The sequence below is a fragment of the Metopolophium dirhodum genome, chromosome 1 (genome assembly GCF_019925205.1).
Source record: "Metopolophium dirhodum isolate CAU chromosome 1, ASM1992520v1, whole genome shotgun sequence".
Lineage (NCBI taxonomy): Eukaryota > Metazoa > Arthropoda > Insecta > Hemiptera > Aphididae > Metopolophium > Metopolophium dirhodum.
In genome coordinates this window covers 78,695,361-78,717,958 of record NC_083560.1, presented here as the reverse complement: position 1 = coordinate 78,717,958, position 22,598 = coordinate 78,695,361, and the positions used below count along the sequence as shown (strand labels likewise).

At 27.7% G+C, this 22,598-nt stretch overlaps 1 protein-coding gene across 3 annotated transcripts; it reads left to right on the top strand.

Moving 5' to 3' along the window:
• The first annotated feature begins 273 nt into the window (after positions 1–273).
• LOC132935356 (cyclin-dependent kinase-like 4) lies at positions 274–19,909 on the top strand. Of its 3 annotated transcripts, none has more exons than XM_061001880.1 (8): positions 274–394; positions 2,335–2,530; positions 3,355–3,640; positions 4,188–4,295; positions 6,880–6,969; positions 10,102–10,250; positions 16,281–16,424; positions 19,348–19,909. In XM_061001880.1, exons 1-8 carry the CDS (start codon positions 327–329, stop codon positions 19,471–19,473), a joined length of 1,167 nt encoding a protein of 388 aa, XP_060857863.1. In that variant the 5' UTR covers positions 274–326; the 3' UTR covers positions 19,474–19,909. The 3 variants fall into 3 exon arrangements, with proteins under 3 accessions (XP_060857863.1, XP_060857865.1, XP_060857864.1); XM_061001882.1 differs by having other exon boundaries at positions 380–466; XM_061001881.1 differs by lacking the exon at positions 274–394 and adding an exon at positions 2,063–2,190.
• Positions 19,910–22,598: the final 2,689 nt, after the last annotated feature.

Here is a 22,598-nt window from a genome sequence, read left to right as displayed (position 1 = left end):
ATAATACTTTATAATGCAATTGGTATTGAAATCCTTGAATATTTTAATTAATGTACCTAAATAAATTGTACAAAAATTATTTTTAATTTAACATATTATCGTTCGTATATAGGTGCACTTATCACCTAAATGTATGTTAAAACTGTAGTAATGTATAGTAAGTATTTCAGTAATTGATTATGCGTACCCACTAATAATTTATTCAACGTAACAACTACTTTCCCGAAATAATAACAAAACTACAGTGACCTAACAATCAATAATATTGATTCAGCCTTTTGTTGTGAAGTTGCTGTTGCTGTTGGAGTCGTAATTTTTACTTATATATGGGCGAATGTTTGCCCGATAAAAGTCTGTGGCTGTATGGAAATAACTTGCCGCTGCTTCCACGAAGGTAAAAATCTTTTTCAACATTTTTACAAATAAAGTAGACAAATGAGGACATTTTCAAATTGTCCATGTATAGGTAATGTACAATAGAGTAATATAAGTTGGGTAATTACTCATTATATTATATTATATTTCACGTAACTTAGCTTCTGAACGGTAGACTTCAAAATGCAATAGATATTTCATAGAACACTTATATATATTTTAATAAATAGGTAATTACTAATTCATCTAATATACAATTCTGTTAATACTAAATTAATTAATCTATGAATATTTTATTCTTGATTATTGTACATTGAAAAATAAAAATATATTATTTTGTTTTTGTAATTTAGTGATTAATAAGGATTATTTTTCAAGGACATTTTGTTGAAGCAAAAAACTTGTAGGCATACTCATATAAACTTGCATTTTCTCGATTTGTGTTGTGGACATTTGTTTTGTATAGATTTTTAATTTTGAAATAATTCACAATGTTATGCCAATAACTAAATATATAGGCTATAACTAAATAATTCAATTAGAAATAGCTGAATATTTTACAATTCCTACTAACTTGTACAATATATAATTTTTGAGATTTATTTTATTACTAATTAACAATTACCAAAATAAAATATTATCCATATTAGTTTTAACATATCTACCTATACAGTTATTTAAATTTAGGCACATTTCGAAGAAAATGTACATTGAAAAATAAAAATATATTATTTTGTTTTTGTAATTTAGTGATTAATAAGGATTATTTTTCAAGGACATTTTGTTGAAGCAAAAAACTTGTAGGCATACTCATATAAACTTGCATTTTCTCGATTTGTGTTGTGGACATTTGTTTTGTATAGATTTTTAATTTTGAAATAATTCACAATGTTATGCCAATAACTAAATATATAGGCTATAACTAAATAATTCAATTAGAAATAGCTGAATATTTTACAATTCCTACTAACTTGTACAATATATAATTTTTGAGATTTATTTTATTACTAATTAACAATTACCAAAATAAAATATTATCCATATTAGTTTTAACATATCTACCTATACAGTTATTTAAATTTAGGCACATTTCGAAGAAAATGTACATCCCCAAACTTTTAAATTTTATTCTGTTTTATACTTTTATATAAGAATTTTAATTATTTTTAATTACTTTAATTCAAAGGTATTTTTAAGACATAATTTTTTTTTTTATGTCTTTTGTGAATATTTAGAAAGTTATTTTATTATCAATAACTCTAAAAACTACATAATTATATAACATTACATAAGATTTTTAATAATTGTTATACTATAATAATTTATTTGGAAATTTATATCGATGTAAATTTCATATAACGCAATTATATTATAGAATATTTTTAAATAAAATAATTATATCGTTATTTACTTAGCCAGCTATACCTAAGTGTTTAATTTATGATTGTAGTATGGATGTTTTTGTCTCATTAGAATGTATAATGTCCACCACTAACAAATATAAATATATTCAAATCAAACTAGTACATGAAATAAATTGTCTTTCAAATTCAATTTTAAAAATTATAATTCCCTCCCAAAGAGTATATAATGGATATAATACATGGATATGTATAGGTACATATGTATCAAATTATATAGAAAATAATAAATAGGTAAGTTTAACCAAAATTAAATATAATAAAATATAAATTATGAGTGCGGCTCTTTCCTTTAAAATATATGAATTGAACACTTATTTCAAAAACTAACCTAATTAATGAAATCAAAATTGACATGGTTTTTCATTATCACTGATAATAAACAAACATTAAGGTAAGTTAATATTAAAGTTTTTTTTAAATACATTATTTGATTCTTTTATTTTTCCAACGATAAAACGATGATTGTTTTTAATTGGTCATGTACAGTTAATTATTTCTATTATTCAATCAAATATACAAATTGTTCACGTTTCAGACATGGATCCAGCTCCAAGTTGAAATTAATGGAACGCTACGAGCGTCTGGGCAAATTGGGCGAAGGGAGTTACGGTATGGTTTTTAAATGTCGTAATCGAGAGAATGGTCACATAGTAGCTATAAAAAAATTTGTTGAATCCGAGGACGATCCGTTAATTCGAAAAATTGCTCTACGTGAAATACGAATGCTAAAGGTGAGTTTTAATCAAATACTTTATACTTTGGAGTTATGAGATGAACAATTAAAATTGTATCTAGGACAAAATCATAATGTTATGCATAGATAGGTAATATGTTTTTATCGTGGCCATTTAAGTTCCTTTTTCGTTTATGTTTTGTTTCAATCACAAATATTTCAGTGGTTCTTTTAGATCATGTAAAAATTACATAGTCGACCATTTAAAACAAAACATAATATTATATAGTATGGCTAATGCGTACATACCTGTATATAATGAGTTTGTTGCCCTTTTAAATTACGTACATTAGAAATAACCAATAACACTTAAAACTTAAGCCATATAGGTAGTCCCTAATATTGTATTATTATTTTGGTATAGTAGACTGGCTCTTTAATCCATACAAAACATTTTAACAGACAATTCAATTAAAAGGAATAGCATCAACATTTTGTTATTAGGAAATTTAACGATACTATTTTATACGTAAATGTAAAGTTTATGATTTATGAACATTACAATAATATTATATTATAATAGGTACAGTGATTTATTTATATTACTACCTACTAGACTTCAGATAATATGCTTATTTTCCAGAAACAGTGTAACATCAAAAATTAACATTGGTAGGTTACCTATTTACTATATTATTATAAAAGATATACCAAATAGATCTGATGATTTTACATTGAAATTATTTTTTAATGTAATATCATAATATCTTCATGATATACGATCACCAAGTATAATTATTCTGCACCGTGAAACTGGCAATGATTAATGTTTAAAACTTTAAAGCATATTACATTGATAGAAAAATTATGACTATTTTATAGACATTGAAACATCCAAATCTGGTAAATTTGCTCGAGGTCTTCCGACGCAAACGAAAACTTCATTTGGTGTTTGAGTTTTGTGAGCACACAGTACTTCATGAGCTCGAAAGACATCCATATGGCTGTCCAGAAATATTTACCAAGCAAATTATTTGGCAAACATTACAAGCCGTTGCGTACTGCCACCGACACAATTGTATACACAGAGATATAAAACCGGAAAATATATTACTCACTTCCCAAGGGGTGGTGAAACTTTGTGACTTTGGATTTGCAAGACTAATGAGTCAGTATAATAAAATTATATTACATTATGTAGTTTCAACGATTAAAATAGATAATTAATTTGTAACATAATTTGTTTTAATTGACTAATAATAGTCAATTATTTTTGAACATTTTGATTACATAATAAAAGAAATTATTTTTGTTTCACAAATATAAATTTAAAATTAATAAAATATTATCAATCCAATTCCAATAAAATTTTATTGATAAATTAAATATAAAATATTAAGTCAATTAGCCATTAGGTATCATTTTATGTTTTTTACAAATTATTTTTACATTTATTTAAAATTTAAATTGCGGGGTCTTATATATTTTTCATAGTAAAGAAATTAGTAAATTTGTATAATACATAAAATTTTACTTGACTAAAATATATTTGATACGCAAAATTACTAGATCTTGATTCTCAAAAAATAAATTGCTTATGTTGATTGTTGAAGCATATCTACGTATTTTAATTAGCTATTTTCACTTAACTAATATTTAGTTCAACACAATATTAATAATTACATTTCTTATTTTAAAAAAAAACTGTTTTACAGATCCAGGAGAAAATTATACCGACTATGTGGCTACCAGATGGTATAGATCTCCTGAATTATTAGTAGGTGATACATTATATGGTCCTTCTGTTGATGTTTGGGCAATAGGTAAATACTAACTGCAATAATATGTGCATGCTATACCTATAATTAACTAATATTAATTCATCTACTTATGCCAATACTATGTTATGTACTTAAATTGATTGGTAATCAATATTTTTGATAAGAGTAGTTTTAACTTGCAATAGAAGCAATATAGGTTTTATAAAAAACAGAAGTTAAATACTTTGAAATATTATATTTTATCTACATAATATTTATTTGTGAACTATTCATACATTTCCAGAAAATGGATGTCAAAAGTTTATTTTTGCTGTACAAGAATATTTTAAATCCAAACCGTCAATAAACACATACGTTCTTCCGATAACAGCTCGTTAAAATATAATATGGTTGAACATTTTTGTGTTAAAAGACAATATTATAAATTTATGGGAACAAATTATTATAACAATAATGATAATAAAAATAATTTTATTGATTTATATCATACAATATAAAATCCCATTGTTTGTCTTTTATTATACTTTAAGTACCTACTCTGTTAATATATTGCTTCAAAATCCTAACTCTATACTATTAAAGTATTACCAAAAATTAACAAATTAACTTCCCGCTTAAAGTTCAATCAAAATTCTTAAAACTTCTTCTGTTTTGGAATATAAAATTAAAATACATGTTATCATTAAAAAGTAAAATACCTAAAAAATTATAACGATATACCTAGGTAAAACAAATTTTTTTTTTCAAACATGTTGATATATTTTTGAGACATCCGGCCGAATTAACAATACTGTTTAAAGAATCATCCATTATAATATATAATACAGTGAAACCTATATATAACGGACAGTCACGGGTCCATCAAAAGTGTTCATTATAGACAGGTGTCTGTTGTCGACAGACTATTGTATAATTTTAGTAAAACTAACGTAGGTACGAATCTATTCAATGAAAATATTTTATTTTTATAAAAAAGTGTCGATACTAAAAATAAATACATATCAATGTATTATACGGTACATAGGTACACAGTACACACAATATGATACATACTTAGATACATATTATAGTTAATTATACATTCATGATGCATACACTATAGTCGATTACAACTTACAAAAGTCAAATAAACGTAATTTTGGTTTTCATTATCCTGGACGGATGTGTCCGTTATAATATGCAAGTGTCCAGATTAAGTCAGGCTTCACTGTATTCGACTAAATTAGCCACATACTACATAACATCGTATTTGATATAATGTAATATTATATATACGTCCATTTAAAACTCACAATCTAAGAGTGCGTATAGGTACGTTCTTAAAATCTTATGCAATAGTAACCTAATATAGGAGTGCGCTGACAATTGTCTGTACTTAAGAGGATGTAAACGCACTATTTGTTTTCTCTCTCTGACCCACGCACAAAATTTTATGTTCACAATAATGATTATAATCCAGGGCTTACATTTGAAAAAAATCCATTTTATGTTATTTACAATTTAAAAACGTTACACAATTTTTGCGTTTATCGTTATTAAGAATTAAAACGTTATTCTACTTTTGTGTTTATCGTTATTTAGAACTAAGAAGTTACACAAGTTGTGCGTTTATCGTTAATACCTATTAAATTTAAAAATAATAACTAATGCGGGTAGGTAATGGCCCGGATACGGAGTATAATATAATCAATTCTTAGATTGTTGGCATGACATAAATGTTTCTTCGAAACCAATAGACCTTTTAAATAAATGGATTTTAAATTATTTCGTTTATTTTTCGTTCAATGATATTCTACAAATTACGTTTTGCGTTATGTTTTGTTTTTCGGTGTTTAATTATTTTTAATTATCGCTTTCTGTTATAATTACGTTTGCAAATTTCTATCGTTTTTTGTCAAATATAACGTTATAATCATAACGTTGTTATAACATTTGCAAGCCCTGTTATTATCATAAAAATTTCTAAAATTGTAGTGAAATGACCTATTATAATATTTTAAGATAAGATTATTATCTTGGTTATCTCATAGGCTTTTTATTATATTTTAGTTTTAAAGTGAGTTATGAGTATTTTAAAATTGTGAATTATTTGTACATCTTAATATACTCATAAGCTAAATTAAAATATATGAGATAATATGAGATGCCCTAGACCTTACCTTTAAATTACATAAAAGGTACCAAATTTCACTCTAATTTCAGAAATTATTATAATCATTATTGTAGACGTAAATTTACTACATTGCGCGCGAGTCAGAGTGAGAAAACAAATAGTGCACTGACATCCTCTTAAAGTCTTAACAGATATATAAATTTAGTTGGCTTATTTTTATAATTTTATCTATTCAAAGACGTGACTTTTATTTTTTTGAAGTCACTATATAACTCTCATGTTGAATCCATAAAATTATTTCTACGAATTTTCAATAATTCCAAACTCGTAATAACATAAGTACATAATAAAACAATGCTGATTAAATGGAAATTAAACTTATATTATTAAACGCATATTATTTTAGTCCTAAGCACTTCATATAATAAATAAATATAATAAGTATTTATAAAAATTAATAAAACGTTGTATTGGTTTTTAAAATAAGTAAAAGGATTTTTTAATTGTTTACAGGTTGCGTTGGTGCGGAGCTCATTAGAGGAGAAGCTCTGTGGCCGGGGAAATCCGATGTTGACCAACTGTACTTAATAAGATCTACGTTAGGTAAAATAATTTAATTTTCATTTATTCGAAATGTAATAAAAAACTAATATTAGTAAAAGTTTTAGTTCGGTGTGCTTTTTAAGTAGGTATGTTTATACTTTATAATATTTAAAGAATTTCTACTCGTCGTAAACGCAAGGATAACTTTTAATAAACCTTTAATGAAAATTATATAAAACTATAAAGGATACTGCAGGGATTCAGTTTAACATTTTCAGATCAATAATTACACATGAATAGGATAGTATGCAGTATATATTTATGTATATATTATAATACAGAACTCGTGTGTGAACTTTTAAAGTATTCATAGAACTTTTTGATACTGATGTATTATTGTATAACAGTGTATGGCCTAAAAAATACAATTTAATAGTGGAAATTTATGTGCTTGGAAACTTTTTTTCTATAAATGTTTGATTTACTTTTTAGTTTTGTTTTTTGTGTACCTAGTATTTTGATATATATCTATACAGAGAGATTTTTTAAACATGCTCACTCAAATTTAAGTTTAAATCATGCATAATATATTCGAATTCTAATTTTTCAAATTGTTTAAGTATAATTGACTATAGACGATATTTTTGAATAAGTAGGTACTTAGATTTTTCACAATATTTCACTAGATTCCTATGGCGATACCAACTTTGGATATTGAAATGAGAACCTAAAAGTTTTAAATTTTAATGCAAATTGCGAATTTATCAAATGATTTTTGTGAAAACGTTAACATACCTATCGTAATAATCAATTTTGAAAGAAAAGTTTCTGAGTCGTTCTACTTTAAATACTAAGATTAATATGGAAAACGAATATTAATTACTTTTATTCTGAAAATTATTGGTTGCTATTTAATCTATAAGCAATTTATAATGTTAATCTCTGAGTATATTTGACTAAGAAGTAATTATTAACAAATATTTTATACTGCATACCTACTTAATTATAATTACCTATCAGGCTGTCGTATCTGTTTACAAAGTATATTATTTATTAGACTATTATTCTTGTATAACTTACAAATTTTTGTTAAAATTTCGATTACAATACATCAACATTTTCATAAAAATCATTTGATTCACAATGTGCTTTATAACATGTAGGTTCTCATTTGAAAAACAAAAGATGGTATCGCCACAGGATACTCCTTAAATGTCGTAAAAATCAAAATTTGAATACTTAGTTTACTATGCATAATTTAAACATAAAATCAGACTGAACATGCATACAAAATATCCCTTGTATAATATTCTAAATACATAACGAATAATATTCTATTGATAAAAAGCGCTGAGCATTCTAAGACATAATAATATTTTAAATATTAATTTAATACTTATTTTTGTATGAGTATTGAAGCATTTTTATCCTAATCCGCAGTGCTAAACTTTGGTGGTATTTGAGTGCATTTATTTTAAATTTCTATTTCATAGTAAAATCATACTGTCTTGTTATTAAAAAGGCATATGGAACATGGAAAAACTAATTTCAAACTTCAACAGAATTTCACACATTTTCTTTGTACTTGACAAGTTGACAATATTATAAAAGCCATTAATAGGTACCTACCAACACTTTATTAAATAGGTACCTACTCAGCTATATGGCGTCTAATTTCATAGCAAACTAAACAATGTGTTATTAAAATCGACCGAAAAGTGTTGCGGTTAATTTTTGGCAAATTTACCTTCGTCTCGTATAAACTTGTATCGTAATAACTCATAACAATCGCGGGTTTTTTAATCGAATTTATATTAATGGAACATAATTATTCAGACGTTTATAATTTAAAGCTTTACCAGCTAGGACAATCTCATAATATAATAGTTTGCTAAGTTTAATAATGTAATATATTTATCATGTCAGTGGCAGGGAAAACGCTCCCGCCAGAAGCAATTGCCATTCAGCTTTCATGAAGGGTGGTGATGGGTATTTGGATAGGTGTGCGTATATGTATGTTGTGTGCGTTTCAGTGATATATTATTGCAAATTGCAGCGACAGTGTTGATTTTCATTATCGATGACAGTGTTTTGTTCGGGGGAGATGCGTGGGTCGTTAATAAAAATATAATTTACCTCTTTATGTTTTAAAATTCCAACTTACTGCATCGTGCTATTGTGTATAATAATATTAACATATTGATATACCTTCTGTTCGTCATATATTTTAAAGTACATCACAGATTATAATCTGTCACATAAAATTGTTATATTATTTTACAAATTATGTATACAATTATAATATAAAGCAGCCAGTCTATCTTGCTGTGATGTATATTTATTCATGTTATTACATCAAACTTTGAATATTAATGACCATATAATATTATGATTTATGGTGTTTATACCTACGTCAAGAATGTGTGTACTAACCTGCCAAAATCGCTCACCGCTTAAATACTATCAATAAGTATCAATAATAATATTTGTTATATGAAACAGCAGGACATTTTAAGGGTCACTGCAGCACGTAGCTAAATTTGAATATGTGTTTATATTATGATCAGCTCAATTTTATCTTTTTTTCAATCCAAAGAAAGTATGAATTTATTATTTATGAAAATAATATTTAATTATAATAAAAAGTTATATTATTTGTAATGCAGTTTTTAAAATTTTAAAATGCTTTTCACTTAACAGGTCGTAGTATTGTCAATGTGCTTGATATTAGTGTATCGAGTGTGTAATACTGTAATTAATTTATCATATTTAATTTGAATGTAAATATCATTGTTTTTATTCAATTATTATAAGCAGAGATTTTTTTAAATTAAAATGTTCAATCTATTGTATCTAATGTTATAGATATATATTATATACTAAAAATTAAATTCCTAAAATAAAAAATGTATTTGATGGAAAAATAATAATAAAAAAATGTTTAGATTTCATTTCAGACATTTTAAGACAAGAATTATCATACGGTATTCTTCATACCTAATTTATATAATATATTAAAAAATAAGTCAGAATTTAACATTTTGTATTAGCTAGTTATTGTCTATAGTCTATAATACTATTTGAAAAACGGCTCAAAATCGTTGGATTAACCGAGCAACTTGAATATTTTTCTCATATTTATAAAATAATAACAATTTATTACAGCTAACAGTGTTTAATTTGAATTTTTAGGTGACTTAATAGCTAGACACATGCACATTTTCAAAATGAACGAATTTTTTCGAGGTATGAGTTTACCACAACCAGAAACTATTGAACCACTGGAAAAAAAACTACCCAAACAAACATTATCTATTCCACATTTGTTGGACTTTTTAAAGGTGACTATATTTAAATTTACCTATTTAATATTCAATGTCGATATTTAATAATATTAAACTAATAAACTATATCGATTTGATGCGTTTAGTCGAATTTGAATAGATCAATAGTACCTATTAAATAAAATCGTTATTATTTTTATTTTTTTTCGGACATAAATTTTTAATCATTAAAAATCTAATTTGCTTTTAACACTATAAAATTAAAAATGGTTATAGTTTTAAAATTAGTTGGTGGTTTTTAAAATTAAAAAAAGTATAAATACAGCTGAGTATAGATACTAAAAATGCATGAAATTTAATAATGTCTCATACATAAATAAACATCTGTCTAACCTTTGTCATGTAGTTATAAAATTTTGATAAATAGTTCATATTTCAACAATTAAATTTCAGCCAAGTTATACCTATTTGTACAAAATCCCACGTATTAAGCCACGTGTCTCTTCACAACGTTGACCAATGAAAATGCATTAAGAGTTAAAACACTGACTGATTTGTATCTTAATTTTTAATATTTGTACTATCATAGTAGCATACTATCATCTTAACTATATCGTCTCTATAATACTATGATAGGTACTTGCAGTTACTTATACTGTACAACCAATAAATTCCAAAACCAATTCTACTAACAAATAGTAACAATCACCATAGATTTTTCTATACCTAATGAAACAACTCTTATTTTATTAATACATAATAATATAATATATTATAGTATACCTATACTTAATGGGCACAACTCCTTTCGTTCAAAAACCCTTCACTTTACGGCCTAAAATTAATTGCATTCTTTTCGCCTACAATTACACGTTCAGCATTTCGAAAAGAACTGTCTCAGAATTAGTTTAATAAAGCCATTTAGCATAGATAACCCAGCAATCATTGATAGGGTGTATTTATTTGTTTATATAAAAAATGCTTGATGGCGTGGAGGAAGAACTATCCAGTGACCGCACTTCAGCGTGAATTTAATATGTCCTTGTGGTATTTATTAAATTAGGTATTGAAGCCACTGTCACATAAGTGGACGCCTGTCTAATTCAGAGAATAATGTTTGTTATTAAGTTATAAAACAAGTGGGGATTATTTTGGGTTAAAGATGATTTCTAAATTTGGAATAAAGTGTTTCGACTATTTCTGTTATTTTAGGCATGTAGATGTCTGTATGGAGGGTGTGTTTGAGTTGTATGGATAGGCGTATTTTGGTTATTACTTATTAGTCTGAGAATTTCATTTTGGAAGATTTGAATTTTTTGTATATTGCATTTTACGCTAGTGGGGTATACTAAGCTTGTATAGAAAATAATATAGAATGTATAAAATCCATATCGATGGCAAATAACTGGAAAATAATATTTTTAGATATTATGTACAATGTAGTTAGTATGTTAATATCTGTAAATAGTAACGACCGTGTATACTGTATACACACGCATCAATTTTCATTTATAATTTTATCATACGATTTACCGGTTGAGGCTGTCTCTCTAATAAAGTATAATAATACTATATAACGATAAAACAAATCATCACAGATAGATTCTCACTCGAAACATCATGGATTTTAATATACCTAGGTCCTATAGATACTATAATAATAAGTAATAACAAAGAGTTACCTCTTGTTTCCATAGCGGAATCATTTGTGAGACAGCAATAATTATAAATTATTATTTATATTACTTATATCTTTACAGCAAATTTAAATAGTAATATTATTATACCCTTTAGCTATCTATTATAGAGGTTGAAAAAAATAAGCTATAAACACCCTTCAAGTCTCAAGGAATTTATTGTTATAAAACGGTCCAGTTGTTTATGAGTCTATTAACTTCGGATGGACAAACATCCATTTATATATAAATAACCCGACTTCTCCCGTGAAAAAATATCAATTATAAAATATAGCGTATACTGGCAAATCTTTGTTTTGGTGTACGTCAATTCACTGGGAAAATTGGGTCTGTATACCTCGCTTTGTGAACTTATTCGTCGGAGATTGACCATTCGCCCGTGGCGGATTAAATATTCCTGCACTTGATATAAATCAAACGTGGTTGTAAGTTGTAACTACTCTCTCAACTTTCCAGATATCTCCAAGAACAATGGGAAGTTTTTACAAAGTCGGTTACGTAGTTTTTGAGTATATATATAATAGGTAAAAATATACATTAAACTCTCATGTTTATAATTTATTTATTCAAGACCATATAGTGGTAATTTGATGCATGCTTTTACCTCATTTGCTCGAATAACCAATGAAAACAATTTATACACAAAAAAATATTTATTTCTACTAATTATTTCTCCTATGACCAATAGCAACCATTTATAAACAAAAATGTACATCGTAAATCTCAAAATCCCTGTTTGAGCACCTCTTCAGATTGGACCTATCGGGTCCAATCGTGAATTTAAACCACCCAGGGAACCCCTCAAAGACACACAAAAAATTTCATCAAAATCATTCCAGCTATTTAGGAGGAGTTTAGTGACATACAGACAAACATTCATTTATACATGTATAGACTAACTGATCCCGCGCACTTCGCTCCCCGTAAAAATGACAACTCTTAAAAAAATTATTATCACTCAACTCCTTTTGGGTGTAATTTGCTGCAGTAAGTACAACTCAGCCACCCTGATAGTTAATCCAACTACGTCGGATCGTGGAATATGTGCGTCAGCACATCAAGTAGGCAATTCAACTGCTATAAGTGAAACTCAGCCACCTTCGTATGCAATGGCCAAAATTCGATTTGATGCATGCTTGTACCTGATCTGCCCGAAAAACCAATGGCAACCAATAATAAATAGATACTCATTTCTACTAATTATTTATCCTATAACCAATCAGAATCATTTATAAACAAAAATATTCATCGTAAATCTCAAAATCCCTGTTTGATCTCCTCCCGGGTTAGGTCCTATCGGATCCAATTGTGAATCTCGACCATTCAAGGACCCACTCAAGCACACGCAAAAAATGTCATCAAAATCGGTGCAGCCGTTTAGGAGGAGTTTGAATACTTACACACGGAAAGAAATATATATATATTAAGATAAGTGATAAGCCGATACTTAAAGGTGTATTATATTATAGGTATGTGTATTTATTTTATTTCTTACCTATTATTTAATAATAAATAATAATAATATTTTTATTTTTTTTTTTATTGATCCTTAAGCCGGGCATCTATGGCCATTAGCTGTTAGTAGGGTTGTATTATGGTGGTGGTAGGGTTTTTACACGTGAGTGTTTGTGTTTGGCAGAATTTTTGAATGGGCACCAGTAGGTATCTGCCATGCTCGGGTTGGGGATGGCAGCACTTGTTCTCCGGACACCGTGACTGGCCCGAAGAAAAATGCCGCCCGTGACCAAGGAATCGAACCGGCGCCGGTTGCGTCGCAACCGACGCCTTAGACCGCTCGGCCACTCCGTCCCCCAATAATAATATTAATGGTTTATTTAATGAACAGTTGAACAATTAGGAACTTCATCCTTCATCCGGCATCTACCGGACCAACCTAATTTAATATTTTATTTTCATTATTATTTTAACAAATACAGTTATTAATATTGCCAATTGGTATTGGAATGAAAAAAACAAATATTTCTTTAAGACTACGTAAAAGCTATATTAGGGCAATTAATTCTTCCCAGAAGTCTGGATTTGGACTTTTGTATTTATAAATAAATAACACTACGTATTTATAATTTATATACATAATACGTATATCTTTATATAACTATTTTTTATAAATATAATACATATTTATAATAAAGAAGGCAATACCTAGTGTCCTAGTAAAAATAAAAGTTTATCGTGAAAATTATGACGATTCAAATGCCGAAAATAACTTCTAGATATTTTATTTTAACGTCATAGCTGATGCCTTATATTATCTTCTATTTGAAAGATTTATGCAATTTAAATCCATAATGACAATTTTGGGTTTTTTTACAACTGTATAACGTTACCTACCAATTTAAGTGAGGGTGATTCTTGTGATAGGTACCTATAGGTAGTTGCTTCAAAATTATATGAAGAGTTGTTACTTGTTAGTATTTTGAAATACAATTGATAAAGATACTAATATATAGCTGGTTAGCTGGTAGTGCAAGCTCTAACTTTCTTAAGGGGATTCGATACCATGATTTTCTGTTTTTGTCTAACACACGCGCAACATAGTATTTTAGACGTGTTTTTTGCCAAACATACCAATTGATCTAATGAAGCGATAAGAATTCTAAAAACAGATTTGAATTTGTCGTAAAGTCTACTTGAAATTGACTTTCTTGCATTTTTATTTTAACTTCTCCAAAAATTGAAACACTACAGCTTTTAAAAACTATTTTTAATATGATATTTTTAGGAATTTGGGGATAATATCAAAAATGTTGGAAAGTCAATTTAAAGTAGACTTGACGAAAAATTCTAATCTGTTTTTAGAATTCTTATCGCTTCATTAGATCAATTGGTATATTTGGAAAAAATACGTCTAAAATACTATGTCACGCGTGTGTTAGACGAAAACAGAAAATCACGTATCGAATTCCCTTAAGGACGATGTCTGGTGCATTTCCTAACACTGCACTTTCTCTTAGAATTGTACAACAATAGGTACCACTTACTAGTAAGTAGTAACCTCAACACCTGCCAAAATAAGCTATTTTCTAAATTCAAAATGATTAAAAACTAAAGCAGAAATAAAATTGCTTAAAAAAAAATATTTTAATCCTTGTTTAATTTTTTTTTATTTAAATTTTGAAATTATGATATTAGTACCACCTATCTACTTCCTAATAAGTAATAGATCAATAAATCATAAATAATTTGGTAACTTATTTGTAAACTAATTACCTAGTAAATAAAAAATATTGTTCTGACTATAAATAATATAGTGTGTGGTATACAGTGGCGTAGCCAAAGGGGATTTAGGGTGTTCAACCATTGACATTTTGTCTCCTAGTAAATGTATTATTATATTATCGGGTTCAGGACTTCTTGCATTTGCATGTTTTTTTTTTGTAGTGGTTGTAGTTTATTTTAGGTAAGTTATAAATTTGTTATATGAAATGACGAGCTAAAAAAATTGAAAAATTATCGTAAATAACCCAAATGCAAACACAGATAATGATATTTAACATCAAATTTCATAATAGGTCAATTCATTTTAATTTTTGAACTAACTGCGATAAACGTGATCCGCTGAGCTTAAATTTGCTATGTTACTCACTTGTAAGACGGGGACAACAAATGGCCGTGTAACGTCCACTTAACTTAGCATTTTTAAAAATTAAGTTGTTTTTTTCACAATACTTAAAAAATTTCCAACATTTTGATAAATTTTAGTGCAACAAGTCCTGAACCTTAAATTTATTTACATAGAAAAACCGGATAAATCTTGTTTCAATTTATACTTAATACCCCCCTCCCACCCATTTTATAATCCTGGCTACGCCACTGGTTGTATACTTGTATGTTTATGAATATTTAAAGATATCAATTCTATTATAATACATTAAATAATAGAGAAAGTAAAGTAAGTATGTAGAATAAGTTTTACCACAAAATAAATGAAGATGAGATTGTACAAGAATTTAAAGTAACAAGTAAAAAAAATGGACCACAACCCACAATTATACGAAAAAAGGACCTACCATTTATAATTTTCCCCCAGACTTGCAATTCGTAACACCCTCCCTGCATCAACATTTTAAGCTAACCAAGCTACCGAGGTATATTACGAATTGTAATAAAAATAAATTATTTTTGTAGGTACCTACTACCTAGCTTATTAAATTAAACCCATTTAAATTATGCCGATATTAAATATTTATGAACACATTTTGTTATTCATAAGGACCGTGGCTTTATAACTATTATCACTTTACCCATTGCGTCATGCATTAACATAAATTGTCGTACGTTGTAAAAATATCATACATTTTGTGGAAAATCGTATAGTTAATTAACAGTGTCATAACATCAGTTTACCTTTATATTGTTTTTTAATTAGATGTGCCTAGAAAAAGACCCATTAAGAAGATGGACATGTGATCAACTCTTACGACACCCTTTTTTCGATAATTTCTCGTTCAAGTACCCGGAAGGAGATTTATACGAGTTTGAAAAACTTAAAACATTTCGAGAAAAATCAAAGGTAAGTATATTATGATTTTAACACAAATGTATTCTTATATATTTTATATTATGAAAAAAAACGAGATAAAACGATTATACAATATAGGTATATTATAGTGAATAGTGAAAAGTGAAACTCAGGGCCCGTTAGACTCGCTGAGAATGGGTTCCAATTTTGGAGTAGAGTCGTTTGAATTATAAAAGTTCTCGCGCGTAAACTTTATATTACTCTTATAATAATATTTATAATACCCACCTAATGATATTAAATAGATACGGGCCAACCACTTGTAGCTCAAATCCCCCCTACAATATATAAGTATCACATTATTATAACATTATTGCCAGTGGTGTATTGGAGCGCATACTGGAGTATACGGCCGCGGTGTATAGGTAACCATAACAGTATTTATGAAAAAATTCGTATACCTACGTGAAAAAATATTAATTTTTAAGTATACGGTAAATGGTGGGCAATAATTATTGTTTTATTCTGTTTTAAATTGTATTTTTTCTTTTTAAATTCTGGCCTCTGCGTTACCCGTAGTTACCCCGTACCACCACCACTAGAAAATCATTTATCATTAAATTGAGGTCCGTCAGCCTGGCATCCCCAAATTCAAAATTTTGAAGTCAAATTACACTAAAAAATTAGTAGGTGCCAGACCTTTCGGACCTAATAGACCTATACAATTATAATCATAAATTAATATAACTGATGTGTAAATAGAGCGCCTATTCAAAATATTTACGGTGAATAAAAATAGATTTATAATATTATCCACATATTATATGGATAATTTTTTGGTTTTTTATTTTGTTTTTCAATAACGTGTTGTCGTGTCAGAACTATGGAGTAAGTAACAAAAGCATGTTTTTTGACTAATTTTCTAGCACAGGGAAAAGAATTTGTTTGAGATACATTTTTGCAAAATATGGTGTATACTTAAAACATTATTTGCTAACCATATACTTATGACTAACCTATAGGGTTGACTGATATCGCTATATCGATTAACCAGTAAACCATTTATTGCTTAAGTACTGCTAGAACGGTATACCGTAGTACCAGTATAACCGGTATACCGGTTATTGCTCAAACACTGCTTTAACGGTATATCGTAATACTGAAGAACCGACGTCCCGTTCAATACCCCGAAGTCACTATACTCTCTATAGTCTATACAGTATACTATATGTTACTATAAGTTACATAATATATATTATAATATATACCAATATCTCATAAATAAAAATTAATATTTGTTGGTCTATTTCATTATCTACACTCAAAACTACTGAACCAATTGTCAGTATATTGCGGTATATTTACCGGTATTCCTGTATTATAGTTCTGGTATACACTGGTATTCCTGTACTGGGCGTCGTTCGATTGCGGCCCCGAGTAACCTTTTTACCTTTTCACCTATCCAGATTGCGGCCCGTACATAGTAGGTAGGAAACTACCTATACAGATAATAAAGACAAAGATATAGGCAAGTTTTTAGCATAAATATTTGTATTACCATTTTTAAAACTTGAAATGGTATGTGAATGTTTTGCTATACATTTAGCTTCTGTACAACCTTTTACCTTCGATGCCATTTGCTATAGTCATTGAAACATTTATTTTAATGCATTCGTGGTTTCCTCCAAGAGTACCAAGTCGTCCCATACGCTAATAGGCCTATTGAAGAGTCTTGGAGTCTCAGTCTTTCGTCGTGTCGGACGTTCATTGCTCTAACGACCTTCTCTAAAACTATATTAAACAATATTGGTGACATTGAGTCTCCCTGTCTCAAACCTGACTTCACTGGTATTGGTTCCGTAATGTCACTTCCGGTTTTTATTTTGATATAAGTGTCCATGATACTTATCTCGACTAATTTTATTAGTTTGAATGGGAAGTTAAATTCTCTCATAATGTTGATTAAGCTCTTTCTATGAATGATATCGTATACTTTCTTGAAATCAATAAACAAAACATCTTCTTTCTGGAATTCCCATGTCTTTTGAAATTGTGTCAAAGATTAAACATTTGATCCGTTGTGGATCTCCCAGGTCTAAAACCCTCTTGGTAGTCTCCGATAATCTCTTCTGACTTTCCCTTTAGTCTTGAAAGGACACAATTTGAGAAAATTTTATACGTCAGGAGTGCTATCCCTCGATAATTATTGCAATCTTGTCTGTTCCCCTTTTTATAGATCGGAAAAATCAGAGCTGTTTTCCAACTCTCCGGTATTTCTTCCTACCCCTAAATTTGACATACCTACTAATAATTTCCATATTCTTATCAATAGTTCCTCTCCTCCATTTATTAGTAGCTCAGCTTATATTTCATCCTCTCCCGCAGATTTTTGGTTCTTTAATAGTTTTTTTGCATTTTTATCTCTTCTATTGTTGGTTCTGAGCACGTTTGGTTGTTCCAAGGTTGTGATTTGAAACTGAAGAATTCTCAGTTTAATAATTCGTTAAATTATTCACCCCATTGGTTAGCTATTTCCTCACTTGAAGTTAGTAAGGTTCCGTCGTCCTTCTTAAGAATCTTTCTCTCTTTTTAAGGTGGCTTATTCTCTTGTACATGTCTCTTGTTTTATGTGCTCTATAGTCAATTTCTACGTTCTCCATTATGTCTCGAATGTATTTTCTCTTTTCCCTCCTCAATATGCTGCTAGCTTCTCTTTGATAAGTTTTAAATTTTCCCAGGAGATTTTCGTTAATCATGTCATTTAATAAGTTCCTTCTTGCCATTGTTCTTTTATTTTAATATGTTTTATATAGTAGGATATATAATAATAATAGATTTTTAAAATGGCATTTTTAACTAAAAATAATGATAAAAACGTACTGCAGATTAGTAGTGGGTAATTATAATTTTTACCTATTGCCTGCCTATTAGCTTTGTCAATAATTGGTAATCATTTTGCGTTGATTTTTCACAGAATGGACATTACGTGAATATCGCATCAACGCTGTTTCCACAGATACCGAGCAACAATCAAAGCCCCGACTTGACTCGTCCTTTAAAAGTGGCGCAAAAACATTTCGACCATTTACCAGACATATGATCAAAACTATGTCAACAATATTAACGTCGTCAGAAGTTATCATCACATTACAATCATACTATACCTATTACCTACTACATATATACCTAAATTAACCTAGCATATACCGAAAGATATTTCACCTGTTTACCTATTATGTACCTGCTATGTTGTGAAAAATATATATTATATTATGTTCAAAGTTTATTAACTATAATTTATCTCATGTTTTTATAATATATTTTACTAATTATTATTAATTTACATTCTATAACATACTGATATTAATATATTACCAATTATATCCTGTATTTTAATAATGCTTGTGTACACATTTTGAATATAGGTGAATATTAAAAATTGTAAACCCGCCTTTTACAAAATAATTACCAAAATAAAAAATAATGTAAGCGCGTATACCAGCTATGATTATTGAACAATAAACAATAACAAATATATCGAGTTTACTTTTGATTTTATTTATTTAATAATAATCAGCTGCACGGCTGTGACTTTAGTATTTTAGATAATAGCATGATTTATATTAATTTAAATAAAACACTTTCTAGTGAAAAAAGTAATTTTGCGCATAATATAAATTAATGCGAGTTTTTTTAAAAAATATAAATTTTTGATCTAAGTTCGATACATTTTATTATTTCCAACTGAAACCAGCGTGTATACATAATAATAATACATACATAATTATAAATTATAATATTAGGTACAAAGCATGATTTTCTCAAAAAAAAGTTTTTGGAATTAGTAATGTTTTACATAATTTGGCATCATAACAAAATAACATTTATAAAATAAATTATATTTTTTTCTGTTATTATTTTTTTCAGTTGTTTATTTTTTTGAATAACAGCTTAAATTTTGAATTTAATAGTCAAAACCAGAATTTTTCTTTGAGAATTTCAAATATGTAAAAATTTAATTTCAAATGTGTAGGAGTTGGATAACTAAGCAATTTATTAAGCCATAATAATTTTGAATCTTTTTTTTTTAATGATTGTATTCATTACTATAAGTGAGCTTGAAATATGTTTTGTAAAACTGTCAATTTAACACGATTTTTTTATTGCAAAGAAATGTAACTTTGCGATTTATTAATTTAGTATGGTTTTAGAATAATTTTAAGAATAATTAACTTAATATTACATAAAATGAATAAATAGGTATTAAATAAACGTTACAGTATACACAATTTTATATTTTTATATGTTTGTGAAAATATTTATATAGCACGAGTGTACGACGGTTCCATTTAACTATTTAAGCCGTTAAGATAAAAACTTATCCTTCAATAAACAGTATTGTTGTCTTATTGACTTTGTCGCCTGCAATTAGAAATAAAAATAGTTACCTATGTCGTTGCGAATTAATGTAATCAGTGTCATTTAGTGGTTTTTTATGCTATTTAGTGTCTATTTTAACCGTTAAAATTCCGAAAACCAGGCCATTTAAAACAGTAATTTAAAACAATTACGTGTCTGAATATGGCGATAATATTTAAGATTCTGGGTGGAGCGATGAATGTATTGATTTTATACTGATGTGTGTTTATTTATTTATTTTTTTTATATTCGTGTCTGTTTACACGATAAGTAGTCGAAATAATTCTTAGATTTTCAGTTTCAGTATCTTTTTGGATGGAAAAGGGAATCTAGTTGGACAGTTGGTGCATTTGGAATGTCAACATTAAATATTTTGGTTATCGACAAAGTAGAATTTGGTTAACTCTTAACAAATTACGGTAGATATTTTTCATTAAATTACTATATGAACGATTTCCATTCACCGTACAATTTTCGAAATATTGTGACTCTTTTTGAGCTATTTATAGACATAAGAAAATGTCTAGTTTTATTAGTTTTTTTTAAAAATATTAGGTATCAATAAAATAGTTTATGCTCGGTCAAAAAACTTAAAAATATAAAACAACGTTCCTCATAGGGTTTTGTTAGTGGTAATTAAAAAAAATTTGAGCATAAATCCACAATATTTTTTTAAGAGCGTCTGAAGTTAAAATGTTGACAAAATTCATTAAGATCACAAAAATTGACAAGTTATTTCAAGTTAGAAATTCATAAAAAACTTTCTATTTATATCTAAGCTCTGAAAACATAATGCAAGTTTCCTCTTAAGTATTGATACATTTAAAATAAAAAATAACTTAATTTTTTTACGAGCGTTTAAAGTTAGACGTTGGATATTTACCCATGAATTAACAAATTCTCATACACTGATTTTCTTATTTTGTTGTTATTCAATAACTAATAAGTAATAACCTAAATACTTTAAATTGACATCAAATGTTTATTATATCATTTCGTATACTTTATAACATTTTTAAAATATTTTGACTCGTTTTGAGCGGCTTCAATTTTATTTTCTAGAAATGTCAATAGAATTGTATTCGTTGTATCAAAAATCTTTTAAATTTAATACAATGTTCCTGATATATTATTGTTACAACAGGAGTTGAAAAATATCAAAAATATATAGGCACGTTTTTGTATAAGCATTTAAAGTTAAGATTTTGACGAAATTAATCAATTGAAAATTCACAAATTACCTATTTAGTAGGTAGTTAAACATTTATAAAATGTCCTATAGGCTGAATGTTGTCACTTCGATTTATTTGCTAACAAAACCATACAAATTATTAATTTCTTGGCTAAATAAATCCAAAAATCACTGCCAGCTGAGATTCCTTACCATGCTAAAACATGCAATAATTGTACGTGCGCAACCCATAACGAAAATGCGTCTCAATGCGATCATACCAATATATATTTAGCCATGTAACGTCTAATTGTGTGTAACTCTCCCATACAATATACATTGTAAATAACTTTACTGTGTTACCTACATACATTATACGAATATGCTAATCAATTTGATTATTCATGAATAATAATTTTAGCCGCCAATATATTATGTAGGTGCCTATGAACATTTGAACATGATATTAGGTATCAGTAAATATTTTTATACTGTGTGTGTATGTGTGTATTTTCGTTTTTATAACCGTCATTAAACGCATAGACTATATACAAGTATACTTACTAGACGAGTTATACCTACCTAATAAACGTGAACGTTCAAATGAACCAAGAAATGTGTTATTCTATACATAC